The sequence below is a fragment of the Pelodiscus sinensis genome, chromosome 18 (assembly GCF_052426305.1).
Source record: "Pelodiscus sinensis isolate ZL-2025 chromosome 18, ASM5242630v1, whole genome shotgun sequence".
NCBI classification, from domain to species: Eukaryota; Metazoa; Chordata; order Testudines; family Trionychidae; genus Pelodiscus; species Pelodiscus sinensis.
The window spans coordinates 33,239,803-33,261,258 of NC_143069.1; the positions used below are offsets into that span (position 1 = coordinate 33,239,803).

Consider the following 21,456-nt stretch of genomic DNA (forward strand, 5'->3'; position numbering starts at 1 on the left):
TCTCTGGGGCACCCAGGGACGGTGGGTGCTGGAGGGCTTTTCCTTCCCACCAGCCTGCCAAGTCCCTGCCTTTCTCCACCTCCCGGCCCCTTCCTGCCTGCTGTTCCCGTGCCAGTTTGGGGCAGGCAGGCGGGGGGCCACGGTGCACCCTGGGCAGGGCCATGCTTAGGATTTGGGGGGGGCTGTCAAATGGTTTCGTTGCCACTTGAACGGCTCTTCCGCAGCTCCAATGGCTACTAACCACGCTGGCCGGCTTGTCTCGGGTCAGTTGGCTGGATCCCCTCCGGAGGAAGCCGAGCGGCAGAGCCGGGATAGGGAGAGGCGGGTGGGTGGGCACTAGGACCCAGAGGTGCCCCAGATTTTCAGATGCCCTATGCTGTTGCCTGTTCTGCATACCGATAAGGATGGCCTGGACCCCCAGGACTGTCCCTCCCAGCACAGGACCACACTGGCCGTGCCGCTCTCCCCCTGCACTGGGGCTGCTGGCTCAGCAGGGGAGGGGGCCTTTAGGTGGGGGGGCTGGGAGTCGGCCAGCTGGCATGGTGGGGAGGTTGCTGCCACCCTGTCTGGCCCCCTCGGACTGGGGGCGCTAGTCTGGGGCAGGGGCTAGCGGTCAACATGGGGTTTGGGCTCCGATGGGTGCGGAAGGGGCGGGATCTTAGGTGGAAGGGGCGGGGCTGGGGGCTAGTGTCAGGGGTTCACCCCCCAAGTATGCCGTGGCCCCCTCTGTGTGCAGTACCAGCTGCCAGCTGTCTCCAACAAGCTCGATTAGAATCAGAAAAGGGGCAGAGATAGGCCCCAGAAATGCCGAGGGGGCTGGAACAAAGCAGGGGATGGGTTCGGGAGCTATCAAATCCTGACGACGTGAATAAAGAAATGTTATTAACCCCGTCCCATAACACACAAGCCAGGGGCCAGCCAATGGCGCTTCAATAGGCAGCAAGCAAAAGGGAGCATTTCCACACCCAGCACAGTCAATCTGTGGAACTCCTTGCCACAGGATGTTAGGAAGGCCAACAGCATATCATGGCTCAAAACAGCCCAGAGGAAGTTCCTGGAGGGTAGGTCTAAGGCGATCAGGACACAACCCCATGCACTAGGTGCCCCTAAATCTCCAGGTGCCTTCTGAAGCATCTGGCCCCAGCATTAGAGGCAAGCTACTGAGCTAATTGGACTCAGTCTAACTGTTTTCACCTTCCTAGACTCGTTACTTCCCCTCTAGATCCTGGATGTACTTAACCCTCCATCATGAGCTAGGCCTGGTGTTGGTTTGCTCCTGGGTGAAAGATTTGGGGCCATGCAGCACTGGAGCAATGGACAGAACAGGGCAGTTTTGGAAAGATCCCAGTATCTCCCCCCCCTCTCCCTCTCCTCCCCGCCCCCCACTCCAGACTTCTGGCTGCTGGAGGTTTAGGGTCAACCTGAGCATGGGGTTTGTGTCCCTGCCCATCTTGGCTAGTGGCCATTGCGGGACCTTTCCTCCAGGAACTGATCCAGTTCTGTCTGGAATCCAGTTCTACTTTCTGCCCTCACAGTCCTGCAGCAGTGAGTTCCACCGGTTAGCTCTGTGTCCAGGGCGGGGGGAAGAAACGGGATTGTTTGTTTTGAACCCTGCTAGCTATTGATTTGGGGAGGCAGAGTCCTGGGCAAGGAAGCAGCTCAGCTGGGATTTGCAGGGCCGCCGGGCCGCTGTGAGCAAACAGGGTGAAGTTTGGTGGGCCCATGGCAGGTGGTATCTCTCTCCGTTAGCAGAGCGGACGCGAGGTTAAGGGGCAGGCCAGTCTCCCTTGAGTCGTGCTGCAGAAAGGAAACTTCTCAACTTCCTCCCTCTCGCTGTCCCTTTCTTGCCAGGACCCAGATGGCTTCTGAGTCATGACAAAGGCGGGTTCTTGTCCCAGCTACCTGACACTTCCTGGACCGAGAGCCCCATGGATCTGGCTCGGCCACTCGTTCGTTGGTCCTGCTGTTGTCTGTGTGTCCCCCAGTCTTTAATAGCCCATCCATTCGTCCCCCGCATGTTTGGTGACACGTCTCACCCCACAGCCCCTGCTCTGCCCTGGGAGCAGCTTTCAAGCCCCGTTTCCTGCAGTGAGGGGCCATGGAAAGTACAGAGGGAAACTGAGGCAGGCATGACAGAAAGTTCCTGGCAGTGACTTCATAGAGCACTGGTTGGTCCCAGAGAGGGGTGGAGCTATGACCTCATAGTGCCCTAACTGGGGTCCCAGGGAGGGGCGGGGCTATGACCTCATAGTGCCCTACCTGGGCCCCGGGTAAGGGCAGGATTGTGACCTCATAGAGCCCTGGTCAGTCCCAGGGAGGGGCGGGGCCAGGACCTCAGAAAGCTCTGAGACGGGGAACCACCCAGCCAGCCCCGGGGTCACTGGAGGAGTGCAGCTGCCTTGGAAGTTGAGTGAGTTTTTGCTGTCGGGCGAGCGGCCATACTGGGGCAAAGGCCCATCTCACCCAGTGTCCTGGCCCCTGCCAGACCTTCAGGGGCATGCACAGAGCAGGACAGCTCTGGAGAGATTCCCCTCCCCAATCTTCCACCGTCTTCAGCCCATCAGAGGTGTAGTCCCACCCTCAAGATGGGGTTGCGTCCTTGTCCATCTGGGCTACTAGCCATGCCTGGACGACCCTGCCTCCAGGAACGGGCCTGGTTCTGTTCTGAGCCCAGTTGTGTTTTCAGCCCTCGCGACATCCCCAGGCAGTGAGTTCCACAGATTAACCAGCTGCTGCATGATGATGTCTTCCCTTCTGTTCCATTCACACCTGCTGCCTATTCGTTGCATGGTGACAGGGGAGGGATCACGTGAGGATTACCTGTTGTGTTCCCTCCCTCTGGGGCACCTGACACTGGCCACTGTTGGCAGACCGGACACTGGACTGGATGGGCCTTTGGTCTGACCCCATATGGCTGTTCTGATGTTCTTCCATTTCCAGAGACGTCTCCACAATGACTCCAAGATCTCTCTCTAAATTAGTCCCCATCCTTGGCTATGCAGAGCTGGGATTCAGTTTTCCAATGTGCATTATGTTGCATGTCTCAACATTGAATTTCAACTACTTTTTTATTGCTCAGTCACATAGTCTGGTGGGATCTTTTTGAAGCTCTTCAGTCTTCTCTGGTCTTAACTATCTTGAGCAGTTTAGTATCATCTAAGATTTTGCCACCTCCCTGCTTACCCCTTTCTCCAGGTCATTCATAAATAGATTGAATCGGACTGGTCCCAGGACAGACCCTTGGGGGACACCGCTCTGAAAACTGACCATTTATTTCTACCCTTTGTTTCCTACCTTTTAACCAGTTCTCAATCCACGAAGGGACCTTCTCTCTTACCCCATGACAGCTTACTTTGCTTAAGAGCCTTTGGCGAGGGACCTTGTCAAAAGCTTTCTGGAAATCTAAGTACACTATATCTACTGGATCCCTCTTCTTCTCTTGACCCCCTCAAAGAACTCTAGCAGATTAGTAAGGTATGGTTTCCCTTTCCCATGTTGACTTGCCCTCTAGAAATTATGTTCATCTATGAGTCTGACAATTTTATTCTTTACTATAGTTGCAACTGCTTTCCCTGGTACTGCCATTAGTCTTACCGGTCTGTAATTGCCAGGATCACCTCTAGAGCCCTTTTTAAAGATTGACATCACGTTAGCTATCTTCCCATCATTAGGTACAGGCGCTGGCTTAAAGGATAGGTTACAAACCCCAGTTAGTTCTAGTTTCACATTTGATTGCCTTCAGAACTCTTGGGGGAATGCCATCCGGTCCCGGGGACTTTACTGTTTTGCTTGTTGATTTGTTCCGAAACCTCCTCTAATGACACTTCAGTCTGGGGCAGTTCCTCAGATGTGAGCCAGGAGAAAGGCCTGGGTTTGGGGATCTCTCTCACATAAGAACATAAGAACGGCCGTACTGGGTCAGATCAAAGGTCCATCTAGCCCAGTAGCCTGTCTGCCGACAGTGGCCAGCACCAGGTGCCCCGAGGGGGTGGACCAAAGACAATGATCAAGCGATTTGTTTCCTGCCATCCATCTCCAGCCTCTGACAAACAGAGGTCAGGGACGCCATTTCTATCCCCTGGCTAATAGCCTTTTATGGACCTAACTTCCATGAAATTATCTAGCTTCTCTTTAAACTCTGTTATAGTCCTAGCCTTCACAGCCTCCTCTGGCAAGGAGTTCCACAGGTTGACTATGTGCTGTGTGAAGAACTTTCTTTTATTAGTTTTAAACCTGCTACCCATTAATTTCATTTGGTGTCCTCTAGTTCTTCTATTATGGGAACTAATAAATAACTTTTCTTTATCGGCCCTCTCCACACCACTCATGATTTTATAGACCTCTATCCTATCCCCCCTCGGTCTCCTCTTTTCTAAACTGAAAAGTCCCAGCCGCTTTAGCCATCCTCAGCCAGGAAGGCTTGTGTTCTGCTGTTATTTCATATGTAATGGTTTGTTTCCTTTTGTTCTCCTGGCTTCATCCTGGGTGTCTCTGTCCCCTGGCCCATCCCTTGCCCCCGCATCTCCCGCTGCTCTTTGTCACCGCCAGGGCAGGATGGACACGGATGACCTGAAGCTGGCGCTGGAGAGGCAGCGGGGTGAGAACAAGGAGCTGGTGGAAACTCTGCTGCAGCTGGAGGCCGACTATTCCCAGCTGCAACAGGAGCGAGCCGAGGTGCAGGAGGAGGCGGACAGGTGAGGGGCGTGTGGGGCCGGGCAGGAGAGGGCCAGAGCCAGAGGCGAGGTGTCGGGTCAACACATCCTTGCTGATAACCAGCAGCCCCACTAACTTTTTCCACCCCTGAGCGGGAGCTGTTTTTGTAGACAGGACTGCAGCTCGGTGGTAGTGCTTCCTCTCCCCCACACCCCCCAGGGCCTGTCCTACCTCATCTAGCAGAGCTTGCCAGCCTCCCACTGGAGTGCCTCACTGGGATCCCACCGCTGACACCAGCTGCAGGCTTGGTATAGGTGAGGTCCTAGGTTTACTCCTGGGCCTGTCCAGGAGTTTTCAAGAAGGATTTGGAGAAGGTCCAGAAAAGAGCAACGAAAGGTCTAGAGAACATCTATCTCAGAGGCTGGGGTGCAAAGGCTTTGGGTTGGGGGATGAGAAGTTTGAGGGAGCAGGCTCCAGGTTTAGGGAGGAGCTCTGGGTTGGGGCTGTGGATTAGAGTTTGGGGAACAGGAGAGGCTCTTGGCTCGGGTTGGGGATGAGGGTTTGGAGTGCAGGATGAGGGCTTGGGGCTTACCTGGGCAGCTCCCTACTGGGGCTAGCTAGGAGGGCTCCCCCCCCCCACACACACACACTAGCTCCAGGGCTTGGGAGGCAAGATCTCTCCTGGCGGTGTCTACTGAGCCCCTGGGGCTTGGTGGGAAGCAGCCATGTGAGCAAGCGACCTGCAGTTTCCTACGGCTCGCTGCCAGCGCAGGCTCTGAGGAACAAAGGCTGCTGGGTATTCTTCCCAGCTGGGGCCTACCCCCTGCCTGGTGGTGCTGGAGCAGCTTTTGGGTGATGGGGGGGGGCTCTTGCTGAGACCTGGGGCCCTCCTGGGGTGTACGGAATGGGGGCAGCCGGAGGTGCTGTGGCCGGGGGTGACCCCACGCTCGGTTCCGGGGCCCGCAATTCACGTGGGTCGCTGAGCAGCGGGAAAAGGGGGCTGAGAGAGGAACCAGGGGGATGACTCAAGCGAGAGACACCGGGAGCTCGGCATCCTTGGCGGAGCAAAGAGCTGGCTCTCAGGACCGAACCAAGGCCAGGGACCGCCAGGAGGCCAGGCCTGGAAGGCGCATTTTGGCCATCTCTGGCTCCAGTCCAGGCTGAAATCTTGTCTCCTGCCTGCGGGGTCCCCAGGCTGCGGAGGGCCACGCGCACCACGGAGGAGACGGACGACGTCTGGGAGGAGCTGGACGTTGCCAAGTCCAGCCTGCTGCACGTCCAGCGGGAGGTCAAGCTCCTGAAACGCCAGCAGGAGAGTTTGGTGAGGAGAGGGGGAGGCCGATTCGAAGCACCTACTCCTGTTGGCTTCCTCTTCCTCACTCCCGCCAGGGCCTGTCCTCACCCCCCATCTAGCAGAGCTTGCCAGCCTCCCACTGGAGAGCCTCACTGGGATCCCACCGCTGACACCAACTGCAGGCAAAGCTGAGTTTTCCCTCTAAGGGATGGCCCAATGGTTAGGGTGGTGGGTTAGAGTGGTGGCCAGCTGTGCGGCAGAATCAGTTTTGGTTCCTCTATTATTCTATCCCAGATGTTGTGTGGTTGTGAGAGAGTTGCTCCGTGACTTATTCTTCCCCCCCCCCCCCCCCGCCCGCGAGAGACACAGCTGCTGGTAGGCTTGGGCCAGCTCCATCTGGGATGGAAAAGGAGGTTTTCAGATGAAACTAGAAAAGTCTGACCGCTCTGGCTATCGTAGGGCTGCTACCCATCCGGGTCTGACCCAGCTGGTTTTTGGTTTCTGTATCTGGGTACTCGAAAGGGTAGCCAGGTGCTCTGTTTTCAACTGACAAGTCTGGGATGAAAGAGGACGTGGGAACCTTAAACAGCACCTGAACCAAAAGTCTGGCTGCCGTGGGCCAGGAGGAGGCTGCAAAGGGGGCATGACCTCCGAGGAGGAGGCAAAATAGGGCCAGGGCCTTGGGAGGGGATGCATAGGAGGGGTGGAGATGGGGAAAAACAGTTGGGAAAAGGGGTAGGGCCTTGGGGAAAAGGCAGGAAAGGGGGTGGAGCTTTGGGAAAGAGGCGGGGCAGGGTTGAGGCCTTGAGGAAGAGGCCGGGCAGGGGGCGGGGAAGAGGCAGGGTAGCAGGTGGGGCCTTGGGAAGAGGCGGGGCAGGGGCGGGGCCTTGGGAAGAGGTGGGGCAGGGGATGGAGCCTTGGGGAAGAGGCAAGGCAGGGGTGGGGTCTTGGGAAGAGGCGGGGCAGGGGGCGGGGTCTTGGGAAGAGGCGGGGCAGGGGCGGGGCCTCTGGGGTCCGGTGACCAGCCGCCAGTGAGAAAGGCAGCAAACGTGTCCCGTGTCCGCAGGAGGAGGAGAAGCAGGAGATGCGCTGCACCATCCAGGAGCTGACAACCGAGGTACGGCCGCAGCGGGCATGGGGAGGGGAGGGAAGGGGAGGGGCGGGGGCCATTTGATTTCACAGCTCCCCCCCTCCATTTGCTCCTGCAGAACCTCACCCTGACCAAGGCCAGCTTCCGGAGCCACCAGCAGCTCTTGGAGATGCAGCAAGCCCTGAAGCAGCTAAAGGTGGGGCCACTCCCAGCTCTCTCGGGCCGCAGGGCAGCCCGGAGCCCCCGGGGCGACCTCCCAGCGGGCGAGTTCCAGAGAGGGCTGCCGGATGCCTCTGTTCTGTTCTCAGCTCTTCCCCACCCCTGCTGTGCGACCTGGGACAACACACCGTGCCTCAGTTACCCCTCCGACCCCAGGCACGCTCTTTGGCGCAGGGAATTTCATTCGCTGTGGGTCTGGGCAGGGCCTGGTGTAATGGGAGGGCCCTGATGTGGGTCAGCTGCTGCCTGTTCCCCAGACCCACACCATGCAGGGCCACTGCCCTGCGATTGCTCCCATGGCAGGAAAGATCCCCCCCCCCCTCCCGTTTGCAGGTGTTTGTCAGCTGCAGGGTCCAGAGGTGGGTCCAGGCAGGGAGGTTTTATTGCACCAGGGAAGTGGGGTTAACCCAGCAGGAGAAGCCTGTGGGCTGCATAATTGAGTGAGGCAGGATGAGGGGAGCACATATGTGACCCCCAAATGGTTTGGGTGACCCCCCTCCCAGCTTTCCACCCCCTTAAGGCCCTCTCCCTGTGCCTAGATGGATCTACAGCGTGTCAAGGAAGAGAGAGACACACAGGAGAAGGAGCTGGCCAAGGTAACGGGCCAAGATGTAAATTTCCCACTCACACACTCCTGCCTGCCAAAGAGCGGCTGTTTGAACCGGGCGATCACCTGTTCCAGCTTGTTGACGCTTGGCGGAGGCATCAGTTTGCCTTTCAGCTCTGCTGAATCACTTGGAAGCTGTTGCCCGAGTGTTGGAACACGTCTTATACAGAAGGGTTTTATAACTTAGCATTCAACGTGGCCTCGTGCGTTGCGCCAGGACGGTGATGTTCAGCAGATTATGTGTTTTCAAATCAGATTCACAGAATCATCGAGCTGAAAGGAGCCTCAAGAAGTCATTGACACCAAAGTGTGGGGCACTCAACAAGCCCCCCCATCCACAGTCCAGTGTGGCTCACAGCCAGCAGATAGAACACAAGGGTTTGTTAGTCGACAGGGACACAGCACAGAGCAGACTTGTCAGCACAGGAACCAGGAGCAGCCACGTCTGTGGGAGAGGGAGGCCCAGACCTAGGGCCTGGCTCTTTTCTTGCTTACGCAAGCAGCTCAGACTGCCTCACTCCACGCTGACTAGTCCCAGCCCCCAAGCCAGGCTCCTCCTCTGGCCTTTGTCCTGCTGCTCTGGCAATAGGTGTCGCCTCCCTCCCAGGCTCCCATTACAACGGCCATCAGGCACTGTGTACATGTAGGAGCCTGTCACACCGAAATTCCCATCCCCATCTAGGTACTGGTGGAGTGCCCAGGGAAACTGAGGCACACACACAGGGTAACTATAAGACCCCACTTAGTCACAGTCATCAAGTCCAGTCTTCTGCCCTCACGACAGGACCAAGCTTACATATCTCCAGGGATGGGGATTCCACAACCTTCCCTGGCAATTGATTCCAGTGTTTGCCCACCCTGACAAGCAGGAAGTTTTTCCGAATGTCCAACCTCACCCTCCCTTGCTGCAGTTGAAGCCCATTGCTCCTTGTCCCGTCCTCAGAGGCCAAGGGGAACAACTTTTCTCCCTCCTTGTAACACCCTTTTAGGTACTTGAAAGCTGCTCTCATGTCCCCTCTCAGTCTTCTCTTTTCTAACCTAAACAAGTCCAATTCCTTCAGTCTTGCCTCCTAGCTCCTGTTCTCTAGACCTTCCATCAGCCTTGTTGCTCTTCTCTGGGCCTTCTCCAATTTCCCCACATTTTCCTTGTTAATGTGGTGCCCAGAACTGGACACAATCCTCCAGCTCAGGCATGGAGTAGAACAGACGATTTGCCTCTCGTGTCTTGCTCACAACACACGGGTTATGCATCCCAGAATCAGATTTGCTTTTTTTTTGCCACATGCGCCGTTAGCCTTCTTGGCCATGAGGGCACACTGCTGACTCCTATCCTGGGTGTTGTCCACTGCGATCCCCAGGGCCTTTTCCGCACCATGGCTGTTATCAACGGTTCCTTCTGTCTTTCGGGCACCGTTGTCGTGAGTTCGCTTTGGAGGCAACTTTCCTGAGGTTGGTGCGGAAGGCGGGCACGCGGCCAACACGGCCTCGCGACACGTTGGCGTTGGGTCCCAAGGCCCCGTTCCAGCCCAAAACTTGAGCGCCAGAGAGTTTCATGTTGTCAAGGCAGAAAGTAGAGACTCTTGATGGGTTCGGATGTGGGTTTGGAAGGGCGTCTCCCAGATGTAAGGGTGCCTTTGGGGTCATGGCCATTACAGGCCTCAGTTGGGTGTGTGCTATCCATGGGCAGATGGCTGGCTGAGACGCTGAAGAGCATTGGAGCAAGTGGAGTTCTCCATAAGGTATTGTTCTCCATGGGGTATTGTTCTTCATGAGGTATTGTTCCTCTACAGGGTCTTGTTGTCCATGGAGTATTGTTCTCCATAGGGCATTGTTCTCCTCGTGGTATTGTTGTCCATGGAGTATTGTTCTCCATGGGGTATTGTTCTTCAAAGGGTATTGTTCTCCATGGGATATGGTTCTCCATGGGCTATTGTTCCTCCAGGGGGTATTATTGTCCATGGGGTATTGTTCTCTACAGGGTATTGTTCTCCATGGGATATGGTTCTCCATGGGCTTATTGTTCCTCCATGGGGTATTATTTTCTATGGGGTATTGTTCTCCAGGGGGTATTGTTCTCCACAGGGTATTGTTCTCTACAGGGTATTATTGTCCATGGAGTATTGTTTCCATGGGGTTCTTCACAGGGTATCGTTCTCCATGAGGTATTGTTCTCCACCGGGTATGGTTCTCCACAGGGTATTGTTCTCCACAGGTTGGTTATTGCTCCCCATGGGATATGGTTCTCCATGAGGTATTGTTCTCCACGGGGCATTGTTCTCCATGGTGTATTGTTCTCCCTAGCATATAATTACTGTGCCACTGCCTCGATGCCAGCTTGCTTTGGCCTCCCCGGGATAGCCCCAAACATTCACCGGGGCCTGTTCTTTCAGGAAAAGCTCCGCTCCGCCGAGCTGACGGAGACGATTCGGGAGCAACGGGAGATCCAAGAGGTATCGGACTTTGTTGGCCTGCAGAAGCTGCCCAGCCCGACGCAGGGACCCTCGGCGCGCGGGGCGGAGGGGGGCCGGGGCCCTGGCGCTCACGCGGGCCGGGCGGGGCCGGGGGGGCTGCCCGAGTGGGGGGAGGAGGCCAGTCGGCACACTGTGTCCTTACGGCCTGGGGCTTTGTTTTAAGGTCCTGCAGAGCAAAATAAACCAGCTAAAAGAAGAGCTGGAGGATTCGGAGCAGCAGAACGCGCTGTAAGTCAGAGCCGCCGTCCATCGGCCCTAGCTCCATTGGAGTCCATGGGGCCAGACCCCCGCTGGGTCCATGGGCCCTGGCTCCATTGGAGTCCATGGGGCCAGACCCCCGCTGGGTCCATGGGCCCTAGCTCCATTGGAGTCCATGGGGCCAGACCCCCGCTGGGTCCATGGGCCCTAGCTCCATTGGAGTCCATGGGGCCAGACCCCCGCTGGGTCCATGGGCCCTAGCTCCATTGGAGTCCATGGGGCCAGACCCCCGCTGGGTCCATGGGCCCTGGCTCCATTGGAGTCCATGGGGCCAGACCCCCGCTGGGTCCATGGGCCCTAGCTCCATTGGAGTCCATGGGGCCAGACCCCCGCTGGGTCCATGGGCCCTGGCTCCATTGGAGTCCATGGGGCCAGACCCCCGCTGGGTCCATGGGCCCTAGCTCCATTGGAGTCCATGGGGCCAGACCCCCGCTGGGTCCATGGGCCCTGGCTCCATTGGAGTCCATGGGGCCAGACCCCCGCTGGGTCCATGGGCCCTAGCTCCATTGGAGTCCATGGGGCCAGACCCCCGCTGGGTCCATGGGCCCTAGCTCCATTGGAGTCCATGAGGCCAGACCCCCGCTGGGTCCCTGGGCCCTGGCTCCATTGGAGTCCATGGGGCCAGACCCCCGCTGGGTCCATGGGCCCTAGCTCCATTGGAGTCCATGGGGCCAGACCCCCGCTGGGTCCATGAGTCCTAGCTCCATTGGAGTCCATGGGGCCAGACCCCCAGCTGGTGGGACCTGGGTCCAGGCCAACGGGAGGGGAGGGGCCCAGAGCCGGTTCCCATGCCCTCCCCGCCTGTAATTGTAATTGACCGAACCCTAAGGAAGACAAATTCTCCAGCGTCCCACGGCGGTAGGTTCAGACAGAGGTAGAAGCACAGAACTCTAGCCCGGGCAGGGACCAACAGAGGTCACCGGGTCCGGTCCCCTGCCCTCGCGGCAGCACCGAGCGCCCTGTAGAGCTGGGAGAACCCAGCCCATGGCTGGAGCAGGTGCATCCCCGGGACGACTCTGCTAGCTCCCTGGGCTAGCGCCCTCCCATGTCTCCCTCTTGTCTCCCGCAGCCAGAAGCTGGAGGAGGGCGAGGACCTCTCCGGCTCGCTGCTGTGCGAGATCGTGGAGGCCAAGCTGGTAAGGATGCCCGGGCAGGGAGGGGGGGAAGTCGGGGGGAGGGGGGTGAACTGGGGCTGGGAGCCAATTCCCAGCGTTGCCCACTCCCGGGGGCCTTGGGTCCCCTCCGTGGAACCGGGGAGAGACAGTCCTGCCGTGGTTGGTCTTGGCTAGTTAGACTGGGAGCCGCTGGGGACAGGAACTGTTGCTCAGTCTGGCTCGACGGGGCCCTGATCTCGGCCGGGGTCTGGGCAGCATCTGGCCTGATGTGGGGCCCTGATCTCGGCCGGGGTCTGGGCAGCATCTGGCCTGATGTGGGGCCCTGATCTCGGCCGGGGTCTGGGCAGCAGCTGGCCCGACGGGCCCTGATCTCGGCCGGGGTCTGGGCTGCGCCTGGCCCGATGGGCCCTGATCTCGGCCGGGGTCTGGGCTGCACCTGGCCTGATGGGCCCTGATCTCGGCTGGGGTCTGGGCAGCAGCTGGCCTGACGGGCCCTGATCTCGGCCAGGGTCTGGGCTGCGCCTGGCCCGACGGGCCCTGATCTCGGCCGGGGTCTGGGCTGCGCCTGGCCTGACGGGCCCTGATCTCGGCCGGGGTCTGGGCTGCGCCTGGCCTGACAGGGCCCTGATCTCGGCCGGAGTCTGGGCAGCGCCTGGTGTGACAGGGTGTCGACCTCAGTCGGTTTCCGTGCTGCGCCGAGCGTGCAACCAGGGCCCAGGTCTCCGCGGAGGCCCAGCCCCGCTGCAATGCGACCCCTAACAAAGCTTCCCGCCGGTGCTTCCACAGGAGACGCGCCTGGTGGCGAAGAAACGCGGCGTTGCCTACTGGCTGTGGTGAGTGCTGGGTGTGCGGCTCCGGGCAGGGATCTCCACCGTGCGGTCCAGCAGCCGCATTCTTCTCCTGGTCGATTTGGGGCCGTGGCTCCGTTACCATTTCCCAGCTGGTCCCCGGAGCCGTCACTTCCTTGCGTGCTGATTACTCATTTCTTCCCAGCTTTTCCTGGGGCTTTTCCCCATTGGAGGCCATTAATCAGTGAGTCCATCGTGATCAGAATTCAAACTGATCTGGACGCACTGGAGAAATGGTCGGAGGTAAACAGGATGAAGTTGAATAAGGACCAATGCAAAGTGCTCCACTTAGGGAGGAACAATCCGTGTCACACACACAGAATGGGAAGCGACTGTCTAGGGAGGAGTCCAGCAGAAAGGGATCTAGGGGTCAGAGTGGACCACACGCAGTGTGATGCTGTTGCAAAAAAACCAAACCTGATTCTGGGAGGCATGAACAGGAGAGCTGTGAGCAAGACACGAGAAGCCATTCTTCCGCTCTACTCTGCGCTGATTAGGCCTCAGTTGGAGTACTGGGTCCAGTTCTGGGCACCGCATTTCAGGAAAGATGTGGAGAAATTGGAGGTCCAGAGAAGAGCAACAAGACTGATGAAAGGTCTAGAGAACAGGAGCTAGGAGGGAAGAGTGAAAGAACTGGGCTTGTGTAGTTTGGAAAGGAGAAGACTGAGGGGACAGGATAGAACTTTTCAAATATCTAAAAGGTGTCACAAGGAGGAGGGAGAAAAATTGTTCTCCTTGGCCTCTGAGGATTGGACAAGAAGCAATGGGCTTAGACTGCAGCAAGGGAGGTTTAGGTTGGACATGAAGGGAAACTTCCTGCCTGTTGGGGTGGTGAAACCCTGGAATAAATTGCCGAGGGAGGTTGTGGAATCTCCATCTCTGGAGATATTTAAGAGCAGTTTGGACAGACACCTGTCAGGGATGATCTAGACGGTGCTGGGTCCTGCCATGGGGGCAGGGGACTGGACTTGATGACCTCTCGAGGTCCCTTCCAGTTCTAATGTTCTATGATTCTATGATATGATTGAAATGCACCAGCCCATCTACCCCGGTATCTGGTCTCCTGATAGAGGCTGCTGCCATCTAATGCAGTGGAAGGTGCAATCTGCCCCCTAGGGGCTGACAGTGGAATAACCCACCCATCCAGCCCAGTGCCCCCAACCCCAGTAATTTGATGTTGGCTCCTGCCTGGTGTCGGGTTGGGGTTTGATGCCCTCCACAGCTCAGGGGCCAGTTTCCCAGCTGGGGTCTTTTATTGTCATGCTGTTGAGTCCAGAGACTGGCACCAGCAGGGGTTCTGGCCCAGGGTCTCCATAACTCCTGACCGGGTGCCGCGGACTAAAAGTGACTCTGCGGTTTGACCCCACGTCATGGAGCTGGATAGAAAAAACTAACTGGGGAGGTGGGGTCCCAGTGGGCCCCTTTTGGGCCTCTAGACTTTGGTTGGATCCTACAGAGCTTACAATCCAGTGGCGGGGAGTTCCACAGTCTCTCAGATCCCTCTTTCTCCGCAGGACCCTGGCCTCCCTCTACATCTGGCTGCAGCTGCTGGCCGGCTCCCTCCTGGCAGTCGCCGCCCTCTACATGTACTTCTTTGACGGGGAGTTCATCTACCGCGCGCTGCCCCTGGTGCTTTCCGAGCACGGCTACGACCGGCTGGCCTCCGGCCTGAGCGGCCACCTCACCCTGCACAGCCAGGGGCTCCTGCCCTTCTGAGCCCCCCGCACCACACACGCACCAGGCAGGGGTGCATGGAGGAGAACCCGGCAGAGGCCCCTGGGTGATTAAATTATTTAACCACCACGTGAGGCCTCGGGGACATCACCGGATTGGCCCCGTGTCCTGTGGGGCTGACTCTACCCTACAGGCTTCAGCAAACCCCCTAGTGCCCACAATTCCAAGCTCCAGAGGCAGGTACCTTATCCATTAGTCCACTGGGACCCAACCCCACCGCCCTACTGGGAGCTGCCCGGCTCCTCCCGGGTGCAGGCCTGTCTCTCGGGGGAGGTTCTTCTCCTCCAGGCTGTGGAGAAGCAGGGGAAACTGAGGCACACAAGCAGCCACCTCTAAATCTCTCCTCCCACCCCTGATTTGGGCTACCTAACTCCACTAGGCCTGGTAAGTGCCCCAGGCCCGGCAGAGGGGAGATGCCCACTCATGTTGGGGGGGACGGGAACGGCTGCAGATGTTATTTACCGGGTGTGTCCTGACCCCCATCTCCCAGCGTCAACAAGTGGAAGGATGGATAGGTGAGGGGCTGATCCATGTACTAGTATCTATGTGGTATAAGGGCGAAGTCAATGGGGCCAGCCCCCCAGCTGAGGTCCATGGGTCATAGCTCCATTGGATCAGTGGCAGGTGAATGGATCGGAAGCGTGGCAGGCGGGTGGATGAGGGGGCGTGGCAGGCGGGTGGATGAGGGGGCGTGGCAGGCAGGTGGATGAGGGGGCGTGGCAGGAAGGTGGATGAGGGGGCGTGGCAGCCGGCCAGGTCGATGAGGGGGCGTGGCAGGCGGGTGGATGAGGGGGCGTGGCAGGAAGGTGGATGAGGGGGCGTGGCAGCCGGCCAGGTCGATGAGGGGGCGTGACCAGCAGATAGATTGATGGAGGGAGGGGCGTGACGGATGGACACTGGATGGAGAGCCGGGGGAGAAGAAAGCCCGACCCTGCCCGACAAGCCCTTCCCTCTGCCCCCTTACTGCTGCAGGGAATGATGCAGCCATTGGTGGTCCCCTGCTCCTGCCCCTGCTCCTGCCCCTGCCCGCTCTGGCACCAGCTCTGGCTGTTGATCTGGAAGATCCCAAAGTCCCGGCTGCTGTCCGGGTGGAGGCCAACGGCCTTGCGGCTGTAGCCGCTCTCATGCTTGGCCAGGCAGACCCCTGCGTGCGGAGAGGGGCAAGGTGAGCGGGGGGTCCCCCTCCCTGACCTCCTACCGGCTAGACCCACGGCCCCCTGCTCCTGGAGGCTCCTAATTCACCTGGACCCCGCCCATGGCACATGGGAAATCCGGGCTCTTTGCCCTGCCATGGAGAAGGGATTGGAAATGCATATGGGGAGGGAGAATGCCTGGGCCCCAGAGCCAGATGGGGTGTCCCCCCACCCCCATCCCCCCACAGCTGGCTGGGAGTTAGCTCTGGCACACAAACTATTTGCTAGGAGCTGGGACCCATTGACCCTGGCAGCGGAAGGGGGGGAGGGTAAAGGGGGGGCTGTAGGGCTGGGCCCCATGGGACGATGGGGGGGGAGGGGATGGTCCCCCACACAGTCAGCCACCGTTGTTCCGACGAAGCCCTCCACCTGGAGCAATCGCTTCAGCCCGCACCGGGCCACAGGGCCCCGGCAGCAGGGGGGCGCGCCGGCCAGGGGAGGCCGAAGAGCAGCAGCGATGTCATGGCGGCCGAGGCTGTGTCCGACAGGGCGTCTGAGCCGGGATGGGGGCTTTGATCCCGGCTCCCAGGCAGGCAGCCCGGTGCCCCCGGCTCGGCACGGTGCCAGGGGCACCCGCTCGGGCGTGTCTGTTCTCAGCAGCCGCCTCCCCCACGACAATTCAGGATGTGCCAGGGGCTCAGAGGCTGCTGGTTTCCCAGGCCTTTGAACCCCGCCAGCGTGGGCAGAGCCCTTTGGAAGTGGGCACGGAGGGGGGTGAATGGCCCCATGCGATGGGAGCGGCACCTTCCTCTCAGGCGCGGCCCCCCTGGCCGTGTGTGTGGGCCTGCATGCCCTGCTGTGCTACTCTCCTGGCCCCCGGCCCCCACCCAGACTCCACCTCTTGAGCGCCCAAGAGGCACGGCCTGACGCTGGCCCCGCAGCTTTATATTGGCTTGCACGGCCCTGATTGGCTGCTGCCTCTGCAGCCACTCTAGCCTCCCTGGAGGACCTCTCTACTGCCTTTTCTGGGGCACGGTGTGGCAGGCCCACAAAGCCTCCAGCAGGGGAGCTGGGGAGCCTAGTTCACCCCATCGCACCCATTTGGGCGGCTTTGAGCCTTCCCGTTAAGTATTGCTTTTGACCTGCTTTTTAATCGCTAACAACTCGATTTAAACCTGGCTTTGAACGGCTTCTCAGTGGCTTGTAATAAAGTTGGTTACAGGCACCTTTTGTCTGCTGTGAATTCATTGTTCCGTGTAAGCCCGGCCTGCAGGGCTGTTGTGCGGACTGATCATCCGTGCAACAGCCCCCCTTGTGACACACATGGAGGTTTCTATCCACAGAGCCCCCCCAGACTGGCAGCACCCTTCTCCAGCCAGCTACACTAGCCCAAGCAGACCTCTGCCCCTCGGCCACCAGTGGAGGGCTGTGAGGAGGGTTCCTGCCTCAAACGGACGAGCAGGGTGGACAGACGTCTCTCAGGGCCTCGGGAGGGCATCAAGGCCCGTCCCCTGCCCTCCCAGCAGCACCCAGCACCCTCTATACTGTGATTCTATGTGGGGGAGCAGAGCGAGTAGCCTGGGGTTCGCGCTTCCCAATCCCGTGTCGCTCGCTCTCGCCGACTTTTCTTTCCCACTGCGGCACAGAAAAAGGAAGAGGCTGGGCAGATGTCGCATTGAGGCCCTGCAGGGGCTGAACTGGGCTGCTCGTGTGCCTATAACCACTAGCCCCCACTCCCTTCCCCAAGCTGGGGAGAGAACCCCGGAGCCCAGCCTCCTAGCCCCGAAATGTCCCCTCCCCCAGGCCCGGTGTCGCCTGCTGGCCGGACAAAGACACATCGCTCTTGGTGCAGATGTTCAGTGTTTATTGGGAAGGGGGGGTCCCCGCCCCACACAGCTGGGCGCTTTGGGTACAGGCCCTGTGAGACCGAGATGGGGATGGGTCAACCCAGCCCCCCGGGCGGCTTCTTCCATGGGGCCAGGGGGCACCTCAAGGCCTTTGCTGTCCAGCCCTCTTGATCCAACTTCAGTCTGTCCCCACACGGGCCTAGCTGAGCTCACTATGGTCTGCTGACCCTCTGGGCACTGCCCACCCCCTGCCAGTCACCTTCCCCCTGCCAGTCCCTTCCCTCTGCCAACTCCCTGTCCCTTTGGCCCTGCCCTTCTGGCCCCTGGCCCCTCAATCTGCCATCTCTCCCTATGCTTATCTTCCCCTCCATCCTCATAATTACCCCAGTATCTATGCCCACCTGCTCCCTTCTGTCTGTCCCTGCATCCCATATCCCCCCCACTCCAGCTGTCGGTGCAGCTGGCTCTGGGCGTTAGCATCCCTTCACGTACGGCTTCAAGTTCTTCCCCTTGCAGCGCCTCCTCCAGGCGACCCTGCAGGAGAAGAGCAGAGAGCAAGTCAGGGGGAGGAGGGGGCTGTGAGCTGGCCCCAAAGAAGTGGGGGGGGGTGGACCCTACGCTCTGGTACCAGTGTCAGATGGGAGGGAAGAGGAGTCTGGCGGGCTAGAAGGAGGGAGCTGGGAGCCAGGACACCTGGGTTCTCTCCCAGCCCTGGAGGGGAGTGGGGTTTAGTGGTTAGAGCTGGGGAAGAGGCAGGGAGCCAGGATTCTGGAGGTACGAGACCCAAATCTCCCCCATTTGCTGCTTCCCTTGGGGGACCCAGCCAGGACACTATCACCTCCCCCCCCCCCCCCCCCGAGCACCAGCGAAACTCACCAGGGTGTGAGGCCATTTGATTGCTTGGCAATGATCTTAGCACATCTGATGTCATCCTCGATGTTGTTATCCAGCAGCTCTGTAGGGAAGAGGGGCTGGGGTGAGCCATGGGGCCAGAGGAGGGGTAGGGACCATCGGAGGCGGGGGGGTGGGAAGGTGGATGGATGGACGGTGGGTGTGGGATGGATGGATGGATGGATGGATGGATGGAAGGCAAGTGTGGGATGGATGGATGGAAGGTGGATGTGGGATGGATGGACGGACGGACGGACGGATGGAAGGTGGGCGTGGGATGGACGGACGGATGGAAGGTGGGTGTGGGATGGACGGACGGATGGAAGGTGGGTGTGGAGATGGAAGGTGTGTGGTAGGTGGACAGACAGAGGGTGAGGCAGGGGAAGGTGTGTGATGGGGATGGACGGACGGGTGAAGGGGCGGACACGGAAGGAGGGGTGCTGGGTGGGGGGTGATGCAGGTGGACAGACAGAGGGTGAGGCAGGGGAAGGTGTGTGATGGGGATGGACGGACGGGTGAAGGGGCGGACACGGAAGGAGGGGTGCTGGGTGGGGGGTGATGCAGGTGGACAGACAGAGGGTGAGGCAGGGGAAGGTGTGTGATGGGGATGGACGGACGGGTGAAGGGGCGGACACGGAAGGAGGGGTGCTGGGTGGGGGGTGATGCAGGTGGACAGACAGAGGGTGAGGCAGGGGAAGGTGTGTGATGGGGATGGACGGATGGGTGAAGGGCAGACACACGGAAGGAAGGGTGCTGGGTGGGGGGTGATGCAGGTGAACAGACAGAGGGTGAGGCAGGGGAAGGTGTGTGATGGGGATGGACGGACGGGTGAAGGGGCGGACACGGAAGGAGGGGTGGCTGGGTGGGTGCGGGTGTTGCAGGTGGACAGACATTCACAAAGTGAGGTAGGGGAAGGCAGACAGATGAGGGATGGCTCAGTGGCTGGCTGGATGGGGGTAGACGTGCAGGGGTGATGTGGCTACACCAGGCGGTTCCCCCCACACCCAGTCCCTCTTACTGCTGCAGGGCATGCGGCAAACGTTGGGAGGCTTCTTTGTCCGCCCGTCGTTGCACCAGTATCTGCTGTTGATCTGGAAGATCCCGTAGTCCCGGGTGGGGCTGACGACGTTGGTGTTATAATTGCTCTCGTGTTGCACCAGGCAGACCCCTGCGTGTGGGCAGGAGCTGGGTGAGAGGGGAACCCCCCTCCAGCTAGAGGTGCAGTCTCCCACCACCGCTGGCTATCCTGCTGCCAAGCCAGTCTACCTCCCCATCTCCCGATCAGGCTGGGAGCGCACCCACTGGTGACAGCCAGATGCCTAGTGGTTAGAGCCCACGGGAAATCCAGGGTTGTTCCCCACCCCACTGAGAAGGGATTTCCACCGGGGGGAACACCCCCAGGCTGCTACGTCCCACTCCCCTCCCCCACAGCGGCTGGCTGGCAGCTAGGGGCAACGCGTTGATTGTTTGCAAGGAGGGGGAGTGGGGATTTGGGGAATCGGCCCCGGCAGGGGGGTAGATGGGGCAGCAGGGCTGGGGATGTTCCCACTCACAATCAGCCACCGTTTTCCCGACGAAACCCTCCATCCCATGCTTCTTCAGCATCCGGATCAGCTTGCACCGGTCTATGCGAACGCCCCGGCAGCCGGGGGGCGCCACGGCCAGGAGGAGGAGAAGAGGGAGGCCGAAGAGCAGCAGCGATTTCATGGTGTCCGATGGGGCGTCTGAGCTGCCGCTCCCGGGTTCCCCCTTTTATCCCGGCTCCGAGGCAGGCGGCCCACGGCCCTGGCACATCCTGCCGGGCACGGTGCCAGGCAGCCGCCCAGGCGTGTCTGTTCTCAGCAGCCACCTCCCACACGGCAATTTAGGGTGTGCCAGGGACTTCTGGTTACAAATTGCTCCTTTCCCAGGCCTCCGAAAGCTGCCAGCTTCAGCAGAGCCCTTTGAAAGTTGGGCCCCTCCAGATGGGTTGGGGGCAGGGGAGTGACCCCGATTTGGGCTGGTCTGAGCTATGGGCACTGGAGGGATCCCCCCCCCCCCAAATGGCCCTTTTCCAGACAGTTCCCGGGGTGTTGCTGCGAGGCCGATCACACTGGCCTCGGTGGGCTGAGCTGGAGCTGAGGCAGCGCCCGGCGCCCGCGAAACCTTCGGGGTCCCCAAACCCAAAGCAGCATTTCAGAGCCCGTTCCCTGGGGGGTGAGCACGGCCCGGGCTGGACCAGGCTGGAGGGTTTCCACGCGCTGGAACTTCGCAACGGTTCCTCGGCCGGCCTTGGAATCGGCCGGGGCTCGTGGGGATGCAGGGCAGCCTTGGAGAGCCAAATTAGAGGTCGTTATACCCCGGGGTCCTGAGTTGCAGCCCCCACCCCGAAGCCAGTTTCCATTTGTGGCCTGGTGCTGTTACACGGACAGGGTGTAATGATGCCGTGAGTCACGCCCCTCATGGGGATTGGTGGCTGTGAGCTCACCCTTCAATTAACTTAAGAATCATTTAAGAACAAGATCCCACCTAAGATAAAGGCATTTTCGGACTAAGGTGTTGACTCCACTTAAAATTGGGTTTGATACGTCTACAAGGCTGAGAGGTACAAGAACATAAGAACGGCTATATTGGGTCATGCCAACTCACAGGGCCAGGACCCATGAGGATTATGGATTCGCTTCAATACAGAGCTGCTTTTATTAATCTCACTGCATCACTATTATTACAGGCTTAATAGTGCCAGATGGTTACACAGCTACTGCAAAGTAATAGGCCAATAAGCAGGGCTCGGCAAACAATGTAATCGACTCGCCTGTGGCGAGTCGATTACACCCCGGAAGAGCTGGCGCAGAGTGATCTGCGCACGCGCACAGCGCAGAACCGCGTGGCTGGCGAGTGGGGCTCGCTGCCGCTCGGCGAGCCCTGCCAATAAGCATCGGCAGAGCAATGCATAAAAGAGTAACGGGCACTTGGAAATGCTTCCGCCCCTTCAGTCTGCGGGGAGTCCCATTCCGGTCACCTCGCACCCAGCTGCAGCGGGCATGGCTCCAGCTGGAGGAATCCAGGCCACCCTCCGAGGTCTAGGTCCCTGGTGAGACTCACAGGACACGGGACTCCTTACACTAGTCATACTCAGGTGTTTACCGGGCGTGCGCATAGTGGCCCAATGCTACTCTCAACGTTCCTGCGGGGCAGAGAACCGAGGTCCTGTTATTTATCCCATACTCAGCGCTCAGCTAGCAAGCATAGGGAGTTGCAGTTGATGAAGGCCATCTGATAAAGAACACCTGGTATTTTCACCAGCAGGGCTCATG

General features: G+C 59.3%; 2 protein-coding genes across 3 annotated transcripts; one reads left to right on the plus strand and one right to left on the minus strand.

Moving 5' to 3' along the window:
* The first annotated feature begins 2,274 nt into the window (after positions 1–2,274).
* On the plus strand, positions 2,275–14,358 carry LOC142823715 (uncharacterized). Of its 2 annotated transcripts, none has more exons than XM_075914922.2 (11): positions 2,275–2,410; positions 4,549–4,694; positions 5,848–5,974; positions 7,014–7,064; positions 7,156–7,233; positions 7,796–7,852; positions 10,254–10,313; positions 10,498–10,562; positions 11,662–11,728; positions 12,494–12,540; positions 14,070–14,358. In XM_075914922.2, the coding sequence occupies exons 2-11, from the start codon at positions 4,555–4,557 to the stop codon at positions 14,269–14,271; spliced, it is 894 nt and encodes a 297-aa protein (XP_075771037.1). In that variant the 5' UTR covers positions 2,275–2,410; positions 4,549–4,554; the 3' UTR covers positions 14,272–14,358. The 2 variants fall into 2 exon arrangements, with proteins under 2 accessions (XP_075771037.1, XP_075771038.1); XM_075914923.2 differs by having other exon boundaries at positions 2,300–2,410; positions 4,554–4,694.
* Positions 14,359–17,269: 2,911 nt separating this feature from the next.
* On the minus strand, positions 17,270–19,897 carry LOC142823712 (lysozyme C-like). Its single transcript, XM_075914919.2, has 4 exons — positions 19,714–19,897; positions 19,179–19,328; positions 18,146–18,224; positions 17,270–17,803 (listed from the first exon to the last, which is right to left on the minus strand). Exons 1-4 carry the CDS (start codon positions 19,865–19,867, stop codon positions 17,743–17,745), a joined length of 444 nt encoding a protein of 147 aa, XP_075771034.1. The 5' UTR covers positions 19,868–19,897; the 3' UTR covers positions 17,270–17,742.
* Positions 19,898–21,456: the final 1,559 nt, after the last annotated feature.